This window comes from Ovis canadensis, chromosome 7 (genome assembly GCF_042477335.2).
Source record: "Ovis canadensis isolate MfBH-ARS-UI-01 breed Bighorn chromosome 7, ARS-UI_OviCan_v2, whole genome shotgun sequence".
In the NCBI taxonomy this organism is placed as follows: Eukaryota; Metazoa; Chordata; class Mammalia; order Artiodactyla; family Bovidae; genus Ovis; species Ovis canadensis.
Window position 1 is genome coordinate 83,225,548 of NC_091251.1, and position 24,048 is coordinate 83,249,595.

Sequence of the window (24,048 nt, forward strand, 5' to 3'; positions counted from 1 at the left end):
AGCCCACCAGGCTCCTCAGTCCATGGGATTCTCCAGGCAAGAATACTGGAGTGGGTTGCCATTTCCTTCTCCAGGGGATCTTCCAGACCCAGGGATCGAACCCAGGTCTCCCACATTGCAGGCAGATGCTTTAACGTCTGAGCCACCAGGGAAGCCCCTAATACATAATTTTTTTTAAAAAATTTCACTCCTTCCATGTCTATTTGCCATTTGTATACATGATATGTATGCACACATATGTATACACATATGTATACATGTATGTGTGTGTATATATGTATACACACATATACACACATGATGTGTATACGAATGACAAATAGACATGGAAGGAGTAAAATGAAAAAATAATGATGTATTTCACGAGTTTCATTTCATGAGACTATAGAGTGTTAAATCCTTGGTATAAATGCTGTGTCATCCTTGGAGAGCGTCCTTTGTCTCTGCCCTGCCAGAGTGCTCCCGTGCATGTGTGCTCAGTCGTGTCCAACTCTTTGCAACCCTCTGAACTGTAACCTGCCAGGCTTCTCTGTCCATGGGTTTCTCCAGGCAAGAATACTGGAGTGGGTGGCCATTTCCTCCTTCAAGAGTACTCCTATTCATTCTCTAAAATGCAATATCACCTTGCCTGTGGGCCCTTGTACAAATCCTAGGAACACATTGTACATACCTCTACAGGCACACTTTAGCATGAATAGTTTGTAGGTTCATATCAATCCACTTAACTTAGTTCTTAGATGCTAAAGACTTGTCTGTTGGTCTATGAATCCCCAGTGACAAGCCTGGTACTTGGGTACGTGGACACTGGAGTTTGGCTTAAATTAAATAAACTGATTCAACAAAACCAAACTTGGAGAGTTTATCAGATATCCTGATGATTCTAGAGGTTGGAAGTGGTCCTTTATTACTTTGTTCCTCTGGTACACAAGCTTGGGTCCTAATTACAGAATTGGTTTTGTGTTTAGGTATAAGTGCATTGGCACTTTTGAAACTTGGGCTTCATCAAATTGGCACTGGGGAGCTGAAATCTTCCCTGCTGCCATATGTTTGAATTTACATGACAGAAAATGAATGGGGGACATTTATGACATCTGTGATGCAGATCCCTGAGAAGTTTCCTATGGTCATCAGGTATATAAAGTGATAATCAGATTCATCTGATCAAAGATTGCACTTAACTGTTTTCTTTATGAAAATCATCTTGGTTTACAGACACATCTAACAGTTTTCATGAAGAAACCTGGCCAAGAAAGACTGAAAAGCAGTCCGTCAGTGTAAACTAACGAAACATTTTTCGAAATGACAGAAGAAAATTAAAAGGCAGTTTTATTTATAGGCCATATAATAACTTTAGAAAAAAATTTCTTATATGTTCTATGGAGATCTGCTGTGATAAATAGAGAGGATTACTATGTATTTAACATTTCTATGGCTACTATATTTGAGAATGTGTCTAAGGAGTTTAAAGTATTTAATAAATAGTTTTCTATCTTAGATACTTTACATATGGATTCAATCTGGTTCAGGCATTTAATTTACATTTTAATATGCATCATTTAAAATAACTACTGGCTGATAATCTTCAGTTTTTCTGCACCATCTACACACTGCACTGACTGTTAAAAATTCAATTTGCATTGAAATTTAGGTCAGTAATTGAAAAGTTACTGCATGAATCTTCACTGCTTAAGGTGTGGTCCCCAGGCCAGTATTATCAGCATCACCTGGTAGCTAGACAAATGGACTCTCAAACCTCACCCCAGACCTATTGAATCAGAATCTACATTTAAATAAGATCTTCAAGCTATTTATATGCACATAAACATTTGAAAACACTAGCTTGGAGAACTGTCTCCAAAGTGGGGTACATTTCCTCCAAGTGACATTCAAGAAGATTCCTTGGAGAACGTAAACAATAATAAAAACTTATTTATCTTTACATATGTGTATGATTTTTATTTTGTGGATTTTAATAATATGTATGATATTACATAGTAGTACATGAATACAACTTTTAAACATTTCTTATTATTTATTTATGTCTGTGCTGGGTCTTCATTGCTGCATGGGCTCTTTTCTCTAGTTGCGGCAAGCAGGGGCTACTCTCTCATGATGCATGAGCTTCTCATTGCAATGGCTTCTCTTGTTGCAGAGGACGGGCTCTAGAACATGAGGGCTTCAGGAGTTGAGGCTCTCGGCTCTAAAGCACAGGCTCAGTAGTTGGGGTGCACAGGCTCAGTAGTTGGGGTGCACAGGCTTAGTTGTTGGGGTGCACAGGCTCAGTAGTTGGGGTGCACAGGCTTAGTTGTTGGGGTGCACAAGCTCAGTAGTTGGGGTGCACAGGCTTAGTTGCTCTATGGCATGTGAGATCTTCCCTGACCAGGGATCAACCCATGTCTTCTGCATTTGCAGACAGATTCTTTACCACTGAGCCACCAGGAAAGCCCAATACAACTTTAAAATAATGAAAATAACTAAAGGCAAATTTTAGCCTCCTTGAAAAAACACAAATTTATTTTAATATAGTTTGACTCATACTGTGAGCTCAGTAGTATAACACTATCAGTTTGCTATCTGATTAAAAAATCTGTATTCATACAGGTATGTGTTAAGACATCAGAATATGACTATAATGAGACTAGAAGTAAGGGATTCTTATTAGATGAGATTGTATGCTTAGAACTAGTGTGTGTTTGTTAGAAATATTTTGGAAAATCTACCTGGGATGAATGGGATAGGGTACTTGATTACATAAAAAAGTTTTTTTTTTTTTAATTGAAGTATAGTTGAGTTACAATGTTGTGCCAATCTCTTGATCATTGCTAAGACCTCTAATGATTATTCATGCAGGGGCAGAATTTAACCCATCCTCATTCCTGTTAGGTGCTAATAAAATAAATTTGCCAAGGAATGAGTATTATATTTATAGTAATAGATATTCAATGTCATCCATCTATTAAAGAACATAGTAAGAATATACTTATTAAGTAAATAAAAATGAATACAAATTTGTATTACATTCCCTAATTTTAACCAAATATAGTTCTGGGTTTCTCTTTGGTACATCTCCTGAGTAGCTCACACCTTAAAAAGCAAAGAAAACAAACAAAAAACCCAGAGCAACACTTGTTTTTCTATGTCTAATTTTTATGATTTCATTATAGCTAATGACTTTTCAAGACAAGAATCCTCTTGAAAATTATCCAGCTCTGGATAAGATGTGTGTGGGGAAACTACACTTAATTGTTTTCAAAGAATCCGACAGCTCAGATTCCACTGTCTGGTCCTTGATACCCAGTAGGGAAGTGGAGCACACTAAGAAAAGAAAGGGTGACATTTGTTTTCCTCCATTCATCCATCCTTCCTTCCCACCTGCCCCACACCCCTGCTGTGCTTAGAAATAGGGAACACCTTGCTTAGTTTTATTAATCTGCAACTTATCAGCCATAATGATTGGTTCTTTTGAGTCTTTAAAAGGCTTCCTTAAAGTGCCAATCCACCAGGTGGGGGGTTGGGCTCTTCATACCTTAATCTGATTGTTAACCACTCACACCAGAATCCTCACTTAAGGTGCCTGAGAAGGTAGGCCAATACCTGCAGGAAGGGCAGGCCCATTAGGGACCAAAGTAGATACAGGTGAAGAAGGTGCTGCTGCTGCTGCTGCTGCTGCTGCTGCTGCTGCTGCTGCTGCTGCTGCTGCTGCTGCTGCTGCTGCTGCTGCTGCTGCTGCTGCTGCTGCTGCTGCTGCTGCTGCTGCTGCTGCTGCTGCTGCTGCTGCTGCTGCGTCGCTTCAGTCGTGTCCAACTCTGTGTGACCCCATAGACGGCAGCCCACCAGGCTCCCCCGTCCCTGAGATTCTCCAGGCAAGAACACTGGAGTGGGTTGCCATTTCCTTCTCCAATGCATGAAAGTGAAAAGTGAAAGTGAAGTCGCTCAGTCGTGTCCGACCCTCAGCGACCCTGTGGACTGTAGCTTACCAGGCTCCTCTGTCCATGGGATTTTCCAGGCAGGAGTACTGGAGTGGGCTTGCCATTGCCTTCTCCGGGTGAAGAAGGTGGAAGAGTACAAAACCAGCCCAACCTTACTTAGCTCTACACCTCTAAATAATCCTAGGGGGTCACAGGTTGTTGCCTCAATATCAATTATCTTATCTTACAGTCATAGCCCTTGGCAGGCCACAGTGTACTTTCACTCTGTAAATGATTTGATCTTAACCTGTGGGGTGGAGGGGAGGGAGTACATTTTATTAACCCTTTTTCTTTGCTTATAACTACATGGATCTCACATATAATGATATACAAACACCCATTTCAGTGGGAAAAAAAAGAGGTGAGTTGATACTTCCCAAATCCAGATTTTCTGATGCTTAAACTCTACGTTCTATTTCCTATTCTTCATAGACTCTAGACATATGCTCAGTTCAAATGCAGTAATAGGAATATATCCACAGAGAGAATATTTTTAAAAGGTAATCTGTTTATTGGTATAAATAGTGTTTCTGGACATCATTGCTATTTTGCAACATTGATCTAAAATTGCTTAGTGAGTGTATTTTTGCTAATGCCCCCATTTGTTTGTTAAACTTTAGCCAACGTGTGTCATCTGGAACTCAGGCTCTATTTGGGAGTGGAAAAAACTTTGGAGCAGTAAGAAAAATAATCACCATAAAGACTATCCACTAATGCTGAAAGATTCACAGAACCACTCTTAGACCTTAACCCAAAATGTCTTGATTTATTTTTGTGCTATAAATAGGGGTAATACTTTAACTAGTTAGGCCATAAAATTCCCTAGTCCAAACAAGTGAAATGATTTAAAGGGATGGATGACTGTTAGAGTCAGTATTCACTCAACAAATAATTTTTGTTTGGATCATAGAAAAAACAAGGGAATTCCAGAAAAACATCTACTTCTGCTTCATCGACTATACTAAAGCTTTGACTCTGGAAAATTCTTAGAGATGGGAATACCAGACCACCTTATCTACCTTCTGAGAAAACGGTATGCAGGTCAAGAAGCAACAATTAGAACCTTACATGGAACAACTGATTGGTTCAAAATTGGGAAAGAAGTATGACAAGGCTGGATATTGTAACCCTGCTTATTTAACTTCTATGCCGAGTATATTACGCGAAATGCCAGGCTGGATGAAGCACAAGCTGGAATCAAGATTGCTGGGAGAAATATCAATAACCTCACATATGCAGATGACACCATGCTAATGGCAGAAAGCAAGGATGAACTAAAGAGCCTCTCGATGAAGGTGAAAGAGGAGAGTGAAAAAGTTGGCTTAAAATACAACATTCAAAAAACTAAGATCATGGCATCTAGTCCCATCATTTCATGGAAAATAGATGGGGAAACAATGGAAACAAGGACAGACTTTATTTTCTTGGGCTCCAAAATCACTCCAGATAGTGACTGCAGCCATCAAATTAAAAGATGCTTGCTCCTTGGATGAAAAGCTATGACCAACCAGACAGTGCAGCGACATCATTTTGCAGACAAAGGTCCATATAGTTAAAGCTGTGATTTTTCCAGTAGTCATGTACGGATGTGAGAGTTGGACCATAAAGAAGGCTGAACGCCAAACAACTGATGCTTTTGAACTGTGGTATTGGAGAAGACTTTAGAGAGTCCCTTGGACTGCAAGGACTGCGAGGACAGCCAGTCAATCCTAGAGGAAATCAACCCTGAATATTTATTGGAAGGACTGATGCTGAAGCTGAAGATTCAATACTCTGGCCATCTGATGTAAAGAGCCAACTCATTGGGAAAGTCCCTGATGCTGGGAAAGATTGAAACGGGGAAGAGAAAGGGAAGACAAAAGATGAGATGGTTGGATGGCATCACTGACTCAATGGACATGAGTTTGAGCAAACTCCAGGAGATAGTGAAGGACAGCGAAGCCTGGTGCATTGCAGTCCATAGGGTCACAAAGAGTTGGACACGACTGAGCGACTGAACAACTGTGCTCTGCTCTACTAAGTGCCAGAGAAACAAAGATGAAAGTATTGACAGGCAAACATATAATTACAGTGATGTGATAACTGCCACATGAAAGGAAGTTATGAATTCTTGTCTGATCACAGAATCACCCATCAACTATTCTGTTTATGACACTGAGACAGAGCTTCCTGGAGATAGGACAAATAGTGAGTCTGGGAGATTGGGTAGCTAAGAAAGAACCTGGTCCCTGTGGGGAGCAGATTCATGTGACTTGGGTCTTGGAAGCCTTGTATGTTAAGGGGCTCAAATGGTATTTCATAAGCAATGGAGAGCCACTGAAGGTTCTAAACTGGAATGTAAGGCTGGGATAAGTCTTGAATTCTGCAAGTTCTATCCAAATATAGTTGTAATGTAGCCTGGAATGAGGATCAGACACTGGATACCAAGCAGGAAGAAGCTGCAATAATTCAGTCAAGAAATGCTAAGTGCCTAAACTATAGCAGTCACTCTAGACATGGAGGGGAAAGAACTGGTTCAAGCAACAGTAGACGAGCAGACATGTGTTGATGTAGTGATCTGGTGAAGGAGGTGGAAAGAAAGGGACAGAAGACTCCAGAGCGAAAGAGATTTTCTATCTCGCCAATGGATGAATAAGAAACACAAGAGTGGGGAACAGGTTTACAGTGAAGATAGTAGTTTAAATATTCATATATAGAGTCATAATGACTAGGACATTCTGAAAATATCTATTACGGAACTGGATCTCCCAGCCTGGAGTTCAGGGCACAGGTTCAGGCTGGGACAATCACAGCAGGGAGCTGGAAGCTTTCGCTAAAAGCAGGAGGTAGTGTAGACAGAAGGTTTAGAGAGCACAAAATTCTAGAGACATTTGTGGACAAACTGCCATATGTGTTTCAAGAGCTCCTGACGTATTTCCTGCCCAACAGCTTAGGACAGTAGGACTTAGTTCCCTAATTCTTGCCCTCCCCTTGCCTCCCACAACATTCTCCTAAGAATAGGCCAGTGATACTTCAAAGTGGAAGTCACATTATGTCATTCTTTGCTTCTTAGAATCAAATCCAAACAATTTGGCACGGACCAATAAAGCTTACTCTACCTGTGATCTGGTCCCTGCCTATCTCTTGACTGGATCTACTGTCACATGACCCACAGAGTGTGTAACAGTGTGATCCAGCCACGTGCTTCCCCTCAGGGAAGCACACTGTTGTTTTCTGTGACAGGAAGGCACTTTTCTAGGTCTTGCGGGTTGGCTCCCTCTCAAGGTTCAATCTCTCTTCTGCAGTGTTACTTCCTCAGAGACCTTCCTTGACCAATCTATGTTCTCACCTCTACCCATTCCCCATTCTCAATCTCCAAAACCCTGTTATTGACTACATAGCATTGACTATTATCTGAATGTGTTGTTTATTTACTATCTACTGTATTGGAAATGGTGAGATACAAAGGTAAAAAAGGTATTATTAAGGGAAACTGGAAAAGTGGGATAGAATCACATAGCTGAAGGTCTTGAATTCCCATTGAGGGCTTTTAATTGGTTAGCTTCCAAGCAGCTACAAAATATGCTTGAAACAACATACATTTTAATCAGCTATATTCCAATATAAAAAATCATTTTGCCACTAAAAAAACTGAAGTAGATCAGTAAATCTTGTCAAATGTTTTAAAAATGTTTGGTTAAGGAATTATGAAATATAATCACTCCATAATACTCTGACCCTATACTGTACTCTGAGACACTACAAACTTCAATTGGTTTAACTACATAGAAAACTTTTAAACAAATGAATGATGAGAATATTAAAAAACTCTAGAAATAATACCTGAAGTTAGTTTGACGACTTGAGTTTTGTAATAGAATTGTATGGTTGGTCCCAATCTACTTTATTATCTAGCTTCCTCTTCATTTCAGTGTGGGAGGCATACAACATCAAAATGTCATTAATTTTAAAATGAGCATCAAAGTGTACCAAGGCTGACTCTTCTGCACAGTCAGTAACACAGTTCTATCCATAGTTTTAAGCCAACCACTGGTGGATCCAACTGTGGTATAACCAGACTTTGGCTGATGAAACTGTTTTAAAAATGGGGTTATACTGCTGCTGCTAAGTGGTGTCAGTCGTGTTCGACTCTGTGCGACCTCACAGATGGCAGTCCACAAGGCTCCCCCGTCACTGGGATTCTCCAGGCAAGAACACTGGAGTGGGTTGCCATTTCCTTCTCCAATGCATGAAAGTGAAAAGTGAAAGTGAAGACGCTCAGTCATGTCCAACTCTTAGCGACCCCATGGACTGCAGCCTACCAGGCTCCTCTGTCCACGGGATTTTTCCAGGCAAGAGTACTGGAGTTATACTGAGCCCTTTCAATAAGGCTTGGGAATGGAAAGGTCCTTGAACCTTTCAATTAACTTCACTAAACCTTAGAGGGTATCAGATTCGGATTTGGGACACCCAAATGAGTAAAACACATTTCTTGGCTTTAAGGAGGATGAACTCTAATCATTTAGCTCTGAATATGCAGCACAATTAAGTGAACTGGGTAATTTTGTGTAAAGATCAACAGAGATTATTTTCCCAAAATGACTCCTCTTATCCTTATACTTGCCAGCCTATGAAATGTTTGTGGATTTTTGTTTTTCTTTTTCCTTACTCTTCTCTGCTTTCCCAGGGATAAACAACTTTTCAACATAATGTATGTATAAATATAAAGTTTATTTAGCATAGTGTTTAGAAAAATAAGTTCACATCATTTCAGAAAACAAATAAAACACTTAATTGTCCAGGCATAAACCCCTATTACAGTACAACATACATACTTTAGATCTCTTTGGTTGGGTAATTAAGCACAGAAATGTTCTGGGACATGCTCTGTGTGCCATCACCTAACAGTGCAGTAAAGACTCCGTTCCCCCACCCCATGATATACATTCTGTATAGATTTTCTCTTTGTGTAAGGCACAGTAAAACCATATTGAGTATATAACTGGTTGCCTCTGAACATACAGTACATGCAACAAAAGAATAAAAATTTTTGAGAACCCTGAAAGCCAAAAGTCACATGCTATATAATTTTGATTAATAAAATGTAAGGTGGTAATAAGAAATTAACATGAAATGTATCAATTAGATACAAAATAACTGTTAGGCTCTATTATCTAAGTTCTAGGAAGACTTTTAAAACATCTTCTGTAAAATGTAATTCTTTTCCCCACAGCCTTCCTGAATTATTTATGATGAGATGATCTGTCAAAAACATTTTAAACAATGAAGAACTTCTGGTTATATACTAACGCACACTTGTCTAACATGTAGTTGAGCAAGCTGCAACGCCTACCCAACAATCTAGCTTTGAACATGCAAGACGCAAGGGCATATACAGGGAGATTGAAGGTCTGTGTGCAATTTAACTATGAATTTTATCTATGGCTATAACATCTACTTGCCTTTCATAACACAAGAAAGGCAGTGAAACGTGTATAATTCAGTCTTTTCATTACTATGCATACATGTGAGCTACAAAGCAGTACAACACAGGTGCTCTTGCTTGACTGAGGGACAAATGCATATTCTCTTTATTAAACAATAGATTGTCCTTTATTGGATGTAACTAAGAGCTAAACGCCAAATTCTGACTGATAAGAGTGCATAGAGAGGCTCACATTGAAAATCCCACAGCCAGCAGCAGGGGTTGGGGTTTGAAGGAGTTGTTTACCCCTATTCTGATTCCTCTTTGGAGATCATTAGAGGGTCATTTGCAGCATCTTTAAGCATTGGTTTATGTAGGAGAGAAATTCTGCCAAGGGTTCTGAGTATGGCCCTTAGCAATGCAAAAAATATTTGCAATTCTGTGCAGGAAGATCATGGGGTTTATCTTATTTCATTCACATATATATGGGCTTCATAGCAACTGGCCCTTATTTTACTGAAAGAACAGAAAAGAACAGTAAGTTCTTTATAATGTGCATTGATTCTTACCTGGCATATTGTGTAGCTACCTGGAGTAATTGCAGGGGTATAATTACATCATGTTAGAGTATGAATAGGTTTCCTAGGTAAGTCTTAAGTTTTGTGCTATCTTTTTTCTTTCTTAAGGTAGAAAATAGGAAGAACTGTGAATAAAAGAGAGGCTTATTATATTTTTGGAAGACAATATAAAACTTTTCCAGTTATATATGTATAACATATATAACTTCTTAAACTTTCCCATCTTTCTTACTGGATGGGTATTTTAAAATTAACAAACTCTTGATATTTGCAGCAATCAAGTGGAAAACATCATTTTTATGTAAACTACACTATAGAACCATGTAATTAATCTCAGTAACATAATCAGCACACACCCAAAGAAACAAACAAGCTGTATAAGTAGTGGTGGAGTGGAAGAGAACTCTAAAATGCCTGACATTGTAAAACAAAACAAAAAACATGTAATTTCAGCAGTTTAGGAACATTCACTAATTCCATTAAAAAAATGAGATCTAAGTTCATTATCAAAATGATGGAGGAGAAAAAATATGATGGGGGAGGAATTCTTCAAAGGGCTCTTCATCTATGCCTGAAAGTTCCATTTGCAATAACAACAAAAGTGAAATCCTCTATGGCCCTTACTCAACATGCTGGACTGATGACCATGCAGAGATCTAGAGTGGACCCTTTGTTCCGATCTTAAAGCAAGCAAGATGTGATGACATCTTCATGTTCCATAACTTTAGGTCATCTCTGAAGAGATAATTTCCTCACTTTTCTTGCTTTACAGAGACCAGAGACTTTACTCACTACACAAATGTATTTGTATTATTACATCTTCTCTTCAGAGTCTTGATAACAACTGTATAACCATAGCTCACAACATTGTCAAACAAGCTTCTTACAGAAACCCCCAAAAGATTTAAAGAAGATGCGATAATATAGTGCAAACAATAGTCATACGTCATTATGTAACAACCGATTCAAAATAGAACCAAGTTTCAACAAGACATAATTCTGCTCATTAGAAGATACAAACTCTCCTTACTTTAAAATGGTTGTTTTCATAGCCTCCAGAATTGGTTTTGTGTGGTAGTCTGTAATTGTTACTTTTATTTTAATGAAGCACATCGACAATAATTAGTTGTTCAACCATTTGCATCATAAAACATTAACTATAAGTGAAACTTAAGTTCTTCAGATTTAAAGCAATTCTGTGGAAGTAACCCTGTTGGACAGTAGAAAAAAGTCATCAGTGCTTCTGTTGACACTTCTGTACCTTAATAAGAATAAAAAGGCCACAAGGTAAAAAGGCACATAGAATTCTATAGAAAATGTATTTAAATGAATCAAGAGAGTTGCTAAATAAAGAACAAGAATGTGAAAAAAAGTACCAAAATTCCAATAATGGGAGTTAGATTTCCTGTTTCAGTGTTATTAATATTGACCTTAATAGACTTCTGATAAAAATCATTACTTTTAAAATCCTACAAAAAGTAAAACTTTGTTGGAAATAACTGTTCACGTCCTGTTCAAACAATAAAAATAAATTAAACAGTACCAAAACATTTTTTTCAGTTCATAGTGTCTGAAGTATAAGAGAAACATATACAGCATAAATAAAATTCACTGTAATTACCCAAATCCTTGCTTATAGGACTAATATATTTACACTCATACTGAAGGTTGTTTCAGTTTTCTTAGTGGAGTTGTGAACTTTCTCAGCCACACTAAACTATTAGCAATCACATTTGGAATCGTATAGAGACAAAGCAAGACTGTCAAAAAAATGCTGAAAAACAGAAATGCATATATTCAAAAATATATCCTTAGAATTGTATGAAGTACCACTTATGCTTCTTAACCTTACCAATGCCCATGGAGTAAAAGTAAACAAAAGGAACTGTATTGTTTCTAATGTTCTGTAGTGATATTTAATTTTCTACCTTAAGTGTATACATTTTTAATTTAAAAAACTATCAAGTTCCATTTGACCTTAGAATTAAGTCCACCAAATGATACACTTTGACTTCTTGATATATTTCATCTCTGATGTCTGTCTCCATCTATTGAAAAGAGAACCAAAAGGCTGCAGTAATGCAGTTCTATTCCTGCATATTTAACTGTGATCTTCAGCATATTTAACTGTGATCTTCATGCAGATCAATCCAAGGTCTCTTGAATGCACTTACTTGCAAAACTAATGTTTCCCTTCAAATGGGAAAATGCTTTATGTCCTCAGGTCTTCATGAAAAGATTTGCCTTCTGATGCCAGGGGGGAAAAAAAGGAAATTAAGTTTACAAGTCTTGCATATCTTCATCCAATTGGACAGTCTGGAGCTTGGCAAGCTCTTTCTTGTCTGTTTCCAGGTCTTCACAGACAGTCTCCACCATGCCGTCTAGGACATACTTGGATTTGGAGTCCAGCATCATTAAGTTGCTTGTTGTTTTGCTCTCAGAATTTGTTAAGAAATTTTCTTTTATGTTAGCTACTGATTGCATAACTAAATGATGTTCTCTGACAAAATCCTGGTGTACTGTTGGGGAGGGGTGACCCACCTGGTCTTCACCTGTGGGAACTATTTCCCCAAGGGCAGCCTGGGTCAAGGGTACTGATAGTAGATCTTGACCAGAAATAAGGGAGCAGTTCTGAAGAGTTGCATAGTTAGTGTTGTTGACTGACGTCACAGTAGATTTGCTTGCCACAGGTGCAGACATTGGCTGGCTATCAGCAATGTCAGGGTTTAGCTCAGTGGGATTTAGTAGGGTTGGGGAAGTCAGGGAGAAGTTGTGAGCTGGGGATACATTAACTAATGAGGAGGACAGTGGGTGGAGGCCACTTCCCGAGATACTTTCAGAAGATAGGTTTGCATTTACTTGCGCATTCTGATTGACAGGCATCAACTGAGAAAACACCAGGCTCCTCTCCACGCTCTCCTGTTTAACAGATCCTATAGTCTGGCCTGAATTAGGAACAGTGTATACCACTGCACTGGGAGCAAGAGAGCTCAAGAAAACCTTTCCTTGTTGGACTGTGGCAGACTCACTTGTAAATGTGCTCCCATCTGAAGTGCTTGAATTTACTGAAATATTACCTTAAAAAAAAAAAAAGTACAGATTATCATTGATGTAACTGATAAGGAAAGAAAAAGTTACTTTTTTACGCACATGATTTTTCTTGAGCACTTACAACTACAGATTTCCAGGCTCTGCTCCTGAGAGTCTGACTCAGTAAGTCCCAGAGCAGGTATATTTTTAACTCCTTGAGTAATTCTGGTGACGAAGCAGGAGCAAGAACTACTGGCTTAGAAATCAAATGTGAAAAAAAATCTTTTCCAAGTTCTAATTTCAGTTAAGTTTCTGGCTCAGTATTGCTAAAACTTATTATCTCTCAGTTAGTTAAACAGTTATTGCTAGCTCTGCCAGTTAGAACTAGAAAACAAATGCAAAAGAGAATGCCTTTGTTCATGACAAGCTCAGTAACTGACATAAAATATAAATGGAAATGTAGAAAATCCCACAAAAATGAGTTACCCTGGGGCTTAAAGTTAACCATATAAACCTGTACAGACAAGTTGCTATCTTTCACCAAACTAACCATAAAGTAATGTCAACAAAACATTCAATAGATTTTTCTTTCTTTTTGTTGTACTTGTTCTGAATTTTCAGTATTGTAGTGATAGAATTAATGATAATAATGAAATGTGCTTTTAAAAATACAGATCCAACAGCATCAGAACATTTAAAAGCTAATGCTTTTAAAAAGGGTTTCTATCTTTTGAGACTCTCATTATAATGTTCTGCAGAGACCAGAAGTAGAAACAGAAATGTAAGTAGAAAGCTGAGAGTTTCAAATCAGCTAATTTAAGACAACGAAGATGAATTAGACCCCCCCTCCAAACTCCCACCATCAGATAAAACCCTTTTTCTCTGAGCCTTCACCGAGATATGGGGAAAAATGGCAATTATCTTGCCATTTAAGGAAAGGTGGGCCTAGGGGAGGTTTGTGACAGAATAATTCAAATGGGCAGTTTACCTTGATCTTGAATTAGATGTGCAGTAGATACTCTTCATTATTTTGAGAAAATACTCCAATGTTAAAGTAAATATTATTTTGAGAAAACAGTTCAAAGTTAAAGGTAATTCACCTTAAACATTTCCCTCCTTAAATTATTAGAATAATTGTGGTTATGTTGCCACCTATATTGATAAATGTCATAAATATATGTATGTCTTCCTAACATTTTTAAGCACCCTAAATGCAAAGGAATGTCTTTAAACAAACAAAAAATGAAAACTTTATTTGAACTTAAGAAAAACATTTCTATGCATGTTTTCAGCTCTTTTCTAACATAAATCTTTGTTTTAGGTCAAACAAACGAAAAAGGCTTTAAAATTCTTGTTGGCTACTAAATTGCAGCAAAAGACTTCTGAAATAGATGTTTACTTTGTTGTGTGTTTGTGAAATTATCTGCCAGTGTATATGTGAACAAAGTGATTTGTTATTTTTGGATAGGGCCATATATAACAACAGATACGACATTTTCTCAAACAACTATTGCATATAAGTAAAATAATGTTTCTCAAAGTTTTTATATTATGAAATACATACGTGAAGGGGAAAAGCAGATGTGATCTAAAGCTTGATATTTAAGTGTAGCTGCAACTGAATTATAAATTGAATGATAATTTCAAAAGCAATTAAAAAAAACCCAGCTGTGAAATGATCAACATACAAAGTATAATTTTATAGTGATATTTTTAAAAAGGGCTTATCTTCTTAGATTATAAAGTGAGTAAAATGTAGAAATTCTGCTTTTCTATGTAAATTTCAACTACAGAAAGATAATCTACCTTGTCTAGCCATTTGTAAGAAAGGCATGGTATCTGTGAGAAAGGCTGACTCCCCAAATACTTTACTGAGAACTGCAATACACAATTACTCTAAGAGAATGTTGCTTCCTGGACCCATCTGGCTAAACTTATGTCTTCAACTCACCCAGACAAGTCTAACGATTGACAGCTCTGTCATTTGATCTTAGCTATTTTATCTGAAAATGCTGTTCTTATTCATACTGAATGTTCCATTGTAAGAATTAACTATTAGTCTGTAATAATTTTCCATGGCAGCACTTCTTTAGATTATATATGAGAAGTATTCCTGCCTTTTTCTTCCCCAATGTACACACCATGCTTTTTTGCTCAAATCTGTTGTCTTTAAAATGTTATCTACTATTTGGAAATTTCCTAAAGAGAGAAAAAGGGTTAGATCCATATTAAAGTATTATACAACTAAGCACTTTGGCTTTCTCTGTGGTTTGACTAATTTTGCCCTGTGTTGGATAGTGATTTAGCGTAATCTTTTCTATAGCCTGGAACAATGAAGAAATAAGTAGCATGCTGCAGGACTATCGTGTGTTACTATACTACCATTTTACCCAAAGAGAAACAAATGTGCAGAATGGAATTCACTGCACAACAATATTTCCATCAGTACCTCGAACAAACTGAAGTAGACCATATAGTTGTAGAAAAAAAGAGATGTGAATAAATTGATTTTTTTTTCAATAAAACCATTTACAGGAAGCTGATCTTTAAGGCAAACAGTTACTTATTTTATTTTTGTTTTGGTAAAAATTTGGATTTTCAGATTTGCTTCCACAAAGGCAAATGTGCACTAATATCTCCTACTTCTGAAGTCAGAGGGCTCTTCAACCTCCATTCTAACCATTCCTGTTTCTATAGAAAAACAGTGACACAAAGCTTTCCAGATTTGCTTAAAGTCACTGAAGAACTGGCATATCAGGCTCAGGTCCCCCAAATTTCATCTCAGTGCTTTCTTTAAGAGATGTCTTGGTAAAGACAGAAACAAAATAAGGCTTACAGTTGCCTCCATAAAGAAACCCACACATTTAAGAGGCTAGTATACATGCAGAGCAACAAACAATCATATATTTCTCTGTTTTTCCTTTATGTCTGTTAATCTTACTTATAGGAGGAACATGACTCAAACACAAATGATCCAGTCTTTTAGCTCGCTCTTCTAAAACACCTTTTGCTCAGATAAATGATGCTTAGGTGAAGTGTACACATTTTTACCAACTGCTTGGCTCATTCTGTGTTCTTAGCAATGTTATTAATTTTTAATCTTAAAATATCAAGCAACGGGTTACTGTGTAAGTACCGATTGACTTAGCATATTTCTATAATTGTAGAACTGGCAGGACTCACTGTGAACTGTAGTTTTCCATTCAATTCTTGGGAAAATAAAAGCCCACCCCCATGATGCCAGGGAACCAAGCAAGTAGATATTTACATGGATGTTGTGAAGGAGGAGAAACAAATCAAGACTATTCTGCAGCCGTAGCAGCCAGTCAAGTACCCGAAGACTAATAGCAATCTATAGCTCTCACCAAACACGTCATTTACAGCAGCTGGCTAAAACATTCACTGATGCATTATGGTACCAAATAAGACTTTTACCTTGTGAAGCTGCCACTGAAACAGGAGGCAGCTGCAGTGGAGAGAATCCAATGCTCCCATTAAGGAACTGGCTGTTTGCTCCAGAATTGGGGATCTGGACGATGCCATACTGGTTAATTTGCACTGGTGTGGTAAAAGTCACCACAGAGCCTCCACCCTGGGAAGCTACTGTTTGAATACCTTCTCTTTTCACCTCAGCGCTGGGTATCAGCCCTGGGAATGACACGGGAGCACTGGGGCTATAGGAGGTGGTGGCTGCTGAGTTCGCTGAAGAGCTCTGGAGAACTTTGAATTCCTTCACATCCTGGGAGGTAGACCCCAGTATGTCAGTCATGGATATACCATTGCTCATAATGTTTGATGCCATTTTTGGTGGGTTCAAAGATACTGTCTGTGTATTTCCCACACTTAATCCATTAAGGATAACTCCATTGGGTCCCTGAATGAAAGAATTACCATTAAGGAAGACAGGTGAAGTACTTGCAGGTACCAAACTTCCGTTCAATAAAACTCCAGAGGAGCTTAACGATATTTTAGCATTTCCAATTTGTTGCATATATACTGGCTCCAGGTGACTGGAAAGGCTGAGGTTGGTGACACCATCGGATGAACTGGAGAGTTGATGAGGAGACAAGTCTTCATGACCCTTGCTGGATTCATCTTCAGTGCTAGGATTGCCATCTGACTCACTGTACAGAGGAGGAAATCAAGAGGTTCAGAAAGTTAGGGGCATGATAAGGTACTTAGTGCCAACTGTTTGTAAAACCAGCCTTGAACCCCATTAAAGGCTGTGTCTAAGGAAAGCACAGCAGAAAATCTTTTAGTCTTGTTTTAGCTATCAGGCCTTTCAGCAGATTTTGACCAGGGCATCTAGGAAGAGGAATTCTCCTATCTCAATCACCTTTACTAATAATACACTCAGAGAAAGTCCAGAGGTCTGAAAGATGTAAATTCAACTAACAGGATTTACAGGAGAATTGTATACTTGTTTTTTTTTTCTGTAGCACTGAAATTATTTCTTACTGTTAAAAATGCTTCTACCTATACCGCAGGAAAAAACTCATCAAAGGGGTGGTCAATCATCTTGCTTTCGGAACTCTTTCCCTTCCCCTCAAACCAATTCAGATTAGGGTGGTTTTGGAGGTAAATGAAACTGTCAAAGGAGCAGGAGATGGGAAGTACTGGCTTTTGTTTGCCAGTTAGTTAACGAGAGCTCATATTCTCACCTGCTCCCAGACTTCTACTCCACCAGATTGACAACTGTTTCACTCAACAAAGTGGCTGTTTCAGAACTGTTACGTGCAGTCGCCTTTGAATCCAAAGGATGCCATAAGGGCCTATTTAACGAACACCAGCCAGTGCCCTGGGGAGGTGGGAGGGAAAGGATGTGGGTCACTCAGTGGCCTTGTACCTATCAGACCCCTTCCCCAGTACCCTCAGCTCTTCTGCTCCGTTGCAGACAAGACTGTGTTCCTCACCTCTCGGATTTGGGGGGAAATACAAAATCCGGGGAAGGGTAGTGGTGGGGGTTTCCCATTTGGTCTGAGACTGGGCGGGGACAGGGGGGCGTAGAACAGCGGCCGTTTGGAGCGCGGCGGGACTTGGCCCAGCAGAAGATCCGACATCCCTGCAGTGCCCAGCGGTCGGTTCGCTTTCATGCCTTGGGGAGGAGATTACTCGGGCTTTGGGCTGCGGGGCCAGGAGCGCAGAAAGCGCTTTGATTTACGAGCTGAGGCTGAGCCGCCGTCGCCGTCTGCGAGGGTGACTCACCGGGGGTGCGGGTGGGAGGTAGATCCGGAGAGGGGCCTCAACCAGGCAACTGGGCCGGGGGCGGGGGGTGTGGAGTGGGGGGAGAAGCAGGCTGAGCGTGGCGGGGGAGACCCGGGGAACGCGCCGGGCCGGGGTGTGGAGGCTGCAGGGCAGCTGGACTGCGCGCCGCTCCCACCCCCTTGACCTGGCCTGCAGATTCCGTAGGCGATGGGATCCGCTGCCTCAAGCAGGCGTGGGGGCAGGTGGCCTGGAGTTACCAAGGTGCCTCCTCCGGGTCGCCCCGCAAGTCTGCGGAGGGGTGCATGTAGGTTAGGGTGCACGCCGGTCGCGGGGCGCGTTTTGTTTTGGTTACCGCCAGGCCGGGCTTGGACACCGAGCCTTCCTCCCTGCTTGGGGCGAGGAATGCCGGAGCCGTGGCTCGCGGCTCCTGGCCCCGCGGGAGCGCCGGGCAGGAGCGGCCCACAGCAGGCTCTGGAATGCGCCGGGCGATCACCTTCTCCCGGCCGGGCCGGGCTCCCCGGCTCCCAGATTCCTCCCTACAGCAGAGTCTACGAGCTGCTTTTTGGATTCTTTCTCTCCTGTCCCCGCGGGGTTGGAGACACTTTCCTTTTAGGAGGCCTTCGCTTTACACTTCGTCTAACAATACAACACAGAGACACTCAGACTAGGTGTCTGATTCAGGAGGATGTACCAAAGAGGCGGAAAACCCGGTATTTTCTACCAGTTGGGAAAAAATAAATACCTGGCAGTCAAAAAGTTCAAACCCGCCAGGGTGGGCGCTCAGAGAGGTGAGGAGTGGATAGCGCCCCCACTTCTTTCCTGCCTCCCGCCCGGTGCCAGACTGCCTCTACCCCCATCACCACGCCAGGAAGGAGACGCAATTGTCCTGGGCCAAGGAAGCAGCCCCGCAGCCCCACCACCCCGGAGGCGCTGAAATCCGATCCGAAGGAGTTCAGAATCAGGTTTCAAAACACCGCAGAGCCGAGCCGCACCAACACCCCACAGCTGCCGCGGCCGCGAAGGGAACCAGCGAGGGCAGGGTGAATGATTAACTCTGTCACATAAAATCTGGACACCCCCAGACCCCCTTCTGCGCCGCCAGCTCCCCCGCTCCGTTCTCCTTCCAGAACGGCCACGGCCACCTCCAACGAGGGCCCCGGCCGGCCGAACCCTGGGGGTCCGGGGAGCAGGCGCGCGCGCCGGGCTGGCGTGACCCCTCTGAGGCGCAGACCCGGCCCGGGGCTGGCAACCTCCGTGGGCCTCGGGCGGACACGAGAACCACCGTTCCGGCGCCTACACACGCTCCTTCGCCCGGCCAGAACCGGAGAGAGAGTGGCAACTTCAAAGCCGGCGGGATGGGGGTGGGAAGCCGGGCAGCAGTGACCAGCCGAGGTGGGGGCGGGGACTGAGACTAGGCGGGCGACCAGAAACTTCTGGGGGGAGGTGGGGGAGGGTACGGAGCGAGGTTCCCCCGCCCCCGGCGCCCCCACCCCCCGCCCCGCGCCCCGGGCCGGGGCGAGGGGTGGGGGGCGGGGAGAGGTGGGCAGCCGGACCAGGCTGGTGGGGAAGGTAAGCGCCATGTTTGCGAGCACTTGGAGGAAAAGAAAGCTGGGAAGGGGGTGGGGGAGAGGAAGGGGGAGGAGGAGGAAAGTTGGCGCTCACCTTTTGGACTGGGTCTCGGAGGGGTTCCGATCGCGCTGCCGGCGGTTCTTGAACCAGTTGCTGACCTGGGTGAGGGAGAGGCCGGTGATCTTGGCCAGGTGCCGCTTCTCGGCGGGCGAAGGGTAGCGATTCTGCTTGTAGAGCTCCTTGAGCGCGTTGCGCGACTTCTCCTTGAAACAATACACCGTCTCCTCGCCGTCCCAGATGGTGCGGGGCAGGGGGAATTTCCTGCGCAGCCGGTACTTGTCCACCGCGCCCAGCGGCCGGCCGCGGGCTCGCTCGGCCTCGGTGTAGCGCGCCTTGTACCAGAGCTGCTGCAGCAGCGGGTGGTTAGCCGACTCGAAGCTGTGGCTCTCGAGGATGCTGTAGAGCTCGGGGTAGATGCCCTGGTGGAAGGCCACCAGCGCCCGCGCCTTCAGCAGGCTCTCGTTGCCACGTAGCAGGTCGCTCTGGGGCAGGGACCACAGGAACCGGGCCAGGCGGTCCAGGTTGCCCCCCTGCTGCAGCGCCTCGCACACGCAGGCGACATGGTCGGGCGAGAAGGCCAGTGGGGTCTGCACGGCGGCGGCGGCCGCGGCGTGGTGGTGCCTGCCCAGAAGTTCCGAGTGGAGTTGTACCTGATCCACCGCCGCCCCGGCCGCCGCCGCCACTGCCCCTTCCTCTCCGCTCACCCTGGCGGCGGCGGCCGCGGCGTCCCCCGGCTCCAGGGGGAAAGGGGCTGGAGCCGGGGGGCTCAGCCCCGCCGCCGCCGCCGCGCCCCCCGCCACTTCTCGGGGCGCCTCCTGCCCCTCCGAGGCGCTTTCCATCCCATTCTCCTGCTTGATGTCCGCCGCACTTGCAATCTGCCCGGTGGGGGAGGAAGAGGACATTTTTTTGTTGTTGTTTATTTTCCTCCCTCCCTCAGTCCCTCGCACTCTTTTCCTCTTTCTTTTCCCCTCTCTTACTCCTCCTTCTTCGTCTCCCTCCCCCCTCCCCCCCTCCGGAAAGCCCACTCCCTCCCTCCTGGTTTCGGCTGGATCTGGCCGATCAGGTTTCCCCCCGGCCACGCAGTCACCATTAAGATAGCTGCTAGAGCAAAGTAGTGTAAAAGGATAGCTGCTTTCTGCCGTTCCCCCAACGTGACTCCTCCGGTTGCTGCATACTATATGGCACTGGCGGCCCGGCCGGCTCGGCCGCGCCACCCTATTGGCTATTTCGCATTCAGAGGGAGGAGGAGACACAGTTTCTATCCCTGTCTATCACCCGCCTCCCACTCCACCCCTTGCAGTTCCCTCTCCCCTGACCCCCAGGCACCTATACCTGAAGGAAAACACCGACATTCTTTTCAGGCCCTGCTTCTGGGCGGGAACGTGCCTAACGTGGCCTGAAAACTGGACAGAAGACTCTTTGAAAGAGAGTCCCTACGATTCCAATGGGAATACTAATCGTGTGACCTCAAGGTCTGGATGCTAGATTCCTAACAAAGAGGCCACCCTCAGTATCTAGATGACAAAATTTCAGAGGACAAAATTTCAGCTTCCCTGGTATCGCTACTGCTTTCACCCTCCTTTCCATTGTCTTTATTAAGGGTTTTGTATTGAAAAGGGTCAAGAATAAAATGGCACTAGGGAAGCGTTCACAGTAAATTAAAATTCCAAAGGGGGAGGGATGCTTGAAAACGGTGTAAATAGCCCACTGAGAACACAAAAACAAGAAGGCTTCCAAAAAAAAAAAAAAAAGTTTTTAACCTTTAGTCACCTGGAGGGCTGGCAACCCAACTGAGATGAACCTGATACAACTAAGTATGTAGACTGTTTTACCACGTTTATCCTGGGTCAGCAGGGTAGAAGAGATCTAACTTGTAGATTATAATAACAGGATGGAAATTTAAGCTTCTATATGAACCTTTTTTAATGGAAGTGTATGAATAGTTTTTTGGAGACGGTCTTCCTGGTAGAAACCGATCTCTAGGTGCAGGTGTGTTGGAGGGGATGAGTGCAGGATCAGCAGCCATTTCCACAGTATAAACAGATGGGAGACTGCCCTCTGGTTTGAGGTGAAGTGCCTGAGGGTATGGAGTCTGCTGCTTTTTGCAGCTATGCATCTTTCCTTCATAGTTTGCTGAGGTTTTCACTCAAAAAAAAATGAACCCATCTCTCCTTCTCTGATTACTGCGGGTCACTTGGGTCTGCCTGCTGATACTCATTCTCAAAAATGCAACATTTTAATGACTTCATCCTAACCTTACTTCTAGGTGGCTTTGTTTTGTTTCTGCTTCCCAATTACCTGTAAGTGCTTACTTCAGCATATTTTAAAGCAACTGTTTAGGTCACCTGCTATGGTAATCAGCTTGATGAGGTTTTCCTTTTTTGTGGACAGGCTGCATTTTTATTGCTGGTCAACAATCAAGTCATTTTACTTTGGGCTTAACTTGCTTTTGTACTACTCTAATGAAGCCAGCACTGACATCTCTGGTAGATTCAAAATTTATAGTTATACAAAAGACCGCATGTTTCTATCCCATTGGAAATATCCAGTTAGGCATCGAACTTCTGGACAATATCTGAGATGCATAACTTTCTTGAATTTTTAAAAATATGCTTTTTATTTTAGAATAATTTTGACTTATAATACAGTCATAAAGAGAATAGGATTCCCACTTACTCTTTACCTAACTTCCCATGATGTTAATATCTTACATTATAGCAATACATTTGTCCAAACAAATTAACATTGGTGAAATACTGTTAACTCTGGACCTTTTTTTGGATTCACCAGTTTTTTCACTAATTTCTGTCTTCTGTTCCTGAATCTAATCCTGGATATCACATTCCATTTAGTTCCTTGAATTTTAAAAATGTATTTATCAGAGCAAAGTAGACAGGAGGTAGTATGGTTTAGTGGAAAGCATGTGGATTTGGCGATCATTTAGCTAGGTATAGGTTTAATCCTAGCTCTGCCATTTATTAGCTACTTGACTATAAAAAGTGGACAGGATTGTTGTGAGGATTAAATGAGATAAGATGTGCCCAAAAGCACCTGGCACATAGTTAATCTTTGTTAAATGTTTTTTATCTCCCTCATGATAGTGCAAAGTAGGAAACTTTTCAGTTGTATATACCTAATGAAAATTCATTTGGCTATATTAAAGGGGTATCCAAGTGCAGGTCATAGGAGTCTTCCTCAGGCTTATTATCAATCAAATATAATGCATTTACTTGGAAAATCATGCTTTGGGTTTCTGCATGTCTTGTGTATATTTGGTTCCAGAGTCTCAAGTTTATCAGATTATATAGAAACAGCAATCGTCTTTTATACTATCTGTAGCCTGTGGCTATGTTGGTATTCTATAGCTCCAGTAAGAGATTTCTATAGGACCAGAAGTGAAATCCAATACCAGGCTCCGGATTCCTTTAGCTGGCTGAGTGTCCGAGCTCATTCTGGCAGCAATTCGAAGCGGGCTGGAAGCCCTTGACTCAAATATGGTTAGCTACGTTGAAGTAGAACACCAGACTTGAGAGAGGGTGTGTGGAGTTAATCTTGGGGCACTTGTTTTGCCAAATGACTTGTAAAATTGCTGAGTACTTGCTTCTACTTCCTGTGTCTGCCATGCTGTGAACGTTGAGTCTGCTGTGCTGATATACAGACTAAAGCTATGTTTTGGTTTGGGAAAATGGAGTTGAGGTTGGGATTGCCTAAGAGTGGAAACTAAGCTGCTTGTCTCTGTTTCTCTTCCTGCCTGCCTGAAGATAATGATGAGCAATACAGAAATCTTTTGCCATTTTAGCATAGTGAAGAAAACATAGTTCAGCACAAAATATTGCACTTTGCTTAAATATATCTAATGGTGTTGCTATCAAGAATGGAGAGTTCTGGGGCTTCCCTGGTGGCTCAGTGGTGATCTGCCTGCCAAAGCAGGAGACACAGGTTTGACCCCTGGTTGGGGAAGATCCCACATGCCACCGAGCAACTAAGCCCCTGCCCCACGACTGTTGAGCCTGTGCTCTAGAGCCGGAGAGACGCAACTACTGAGCCCACGTGCCTCAACTACTGAAGCTTGTATACCCTAGAGCCCGAACTCCACAACAGGAGAAGCCAGCGCAGTGAGAAGCCCGCATACTGCAACTAGAGAGTAGCCCCCTGTCTCTTGCAACTAGAGCAGCAGCGAAGACCCAGCACAGCCAAAAGAAAAAGAAAGGAGATTTCCTTTCTCAAAACCGAC

At 42.3% G+C, this 24,048-nt stretch overlaps 1 protein-coding gene across 2 annotated transcripts; it reads right to left on the bottom strand.

The window, feature by feature from the left end:
- Positions 1 to 8,659: 8,659 nt before the first annotated feature.
- LOC138443784 (homeobox protein SIX4) lies at positions 8,660 to 20,988 on the bottom strand. Of its 2 annotated transcripts, XM_069596755.1 has the most exons (4): positions 20,902 to 20,985; positions 19,848 to 20,689; positions 16,416 to 17,104; positions 8,660 to 13,027 (listed from the first exon to the last, which is right to left on the bottom strand). In XM_069596755.1, exons 1-4 carry the CDS (start codon positions 20,902 to 20,904, stop codon positions 12,231 to 12,233), a joined length of 2,331 nt encoding a protein of 776 aa, XP_069452856.1. In that variant the 5' UTR covers positions 20,905 to 20,985; the 3' UTR covers positions 8,660 to 12,230. The 2 variants fall into 2 exon arrangements, with proteins under 2 accessions (XP_069452856.1, XP_069452855.1); XM_069596754.2 differs by having other exon boundaries at positions 19,848 to 20,988.
- Positions 20,989 to 24,048: the final 3,060 nt, after the last annotated feature.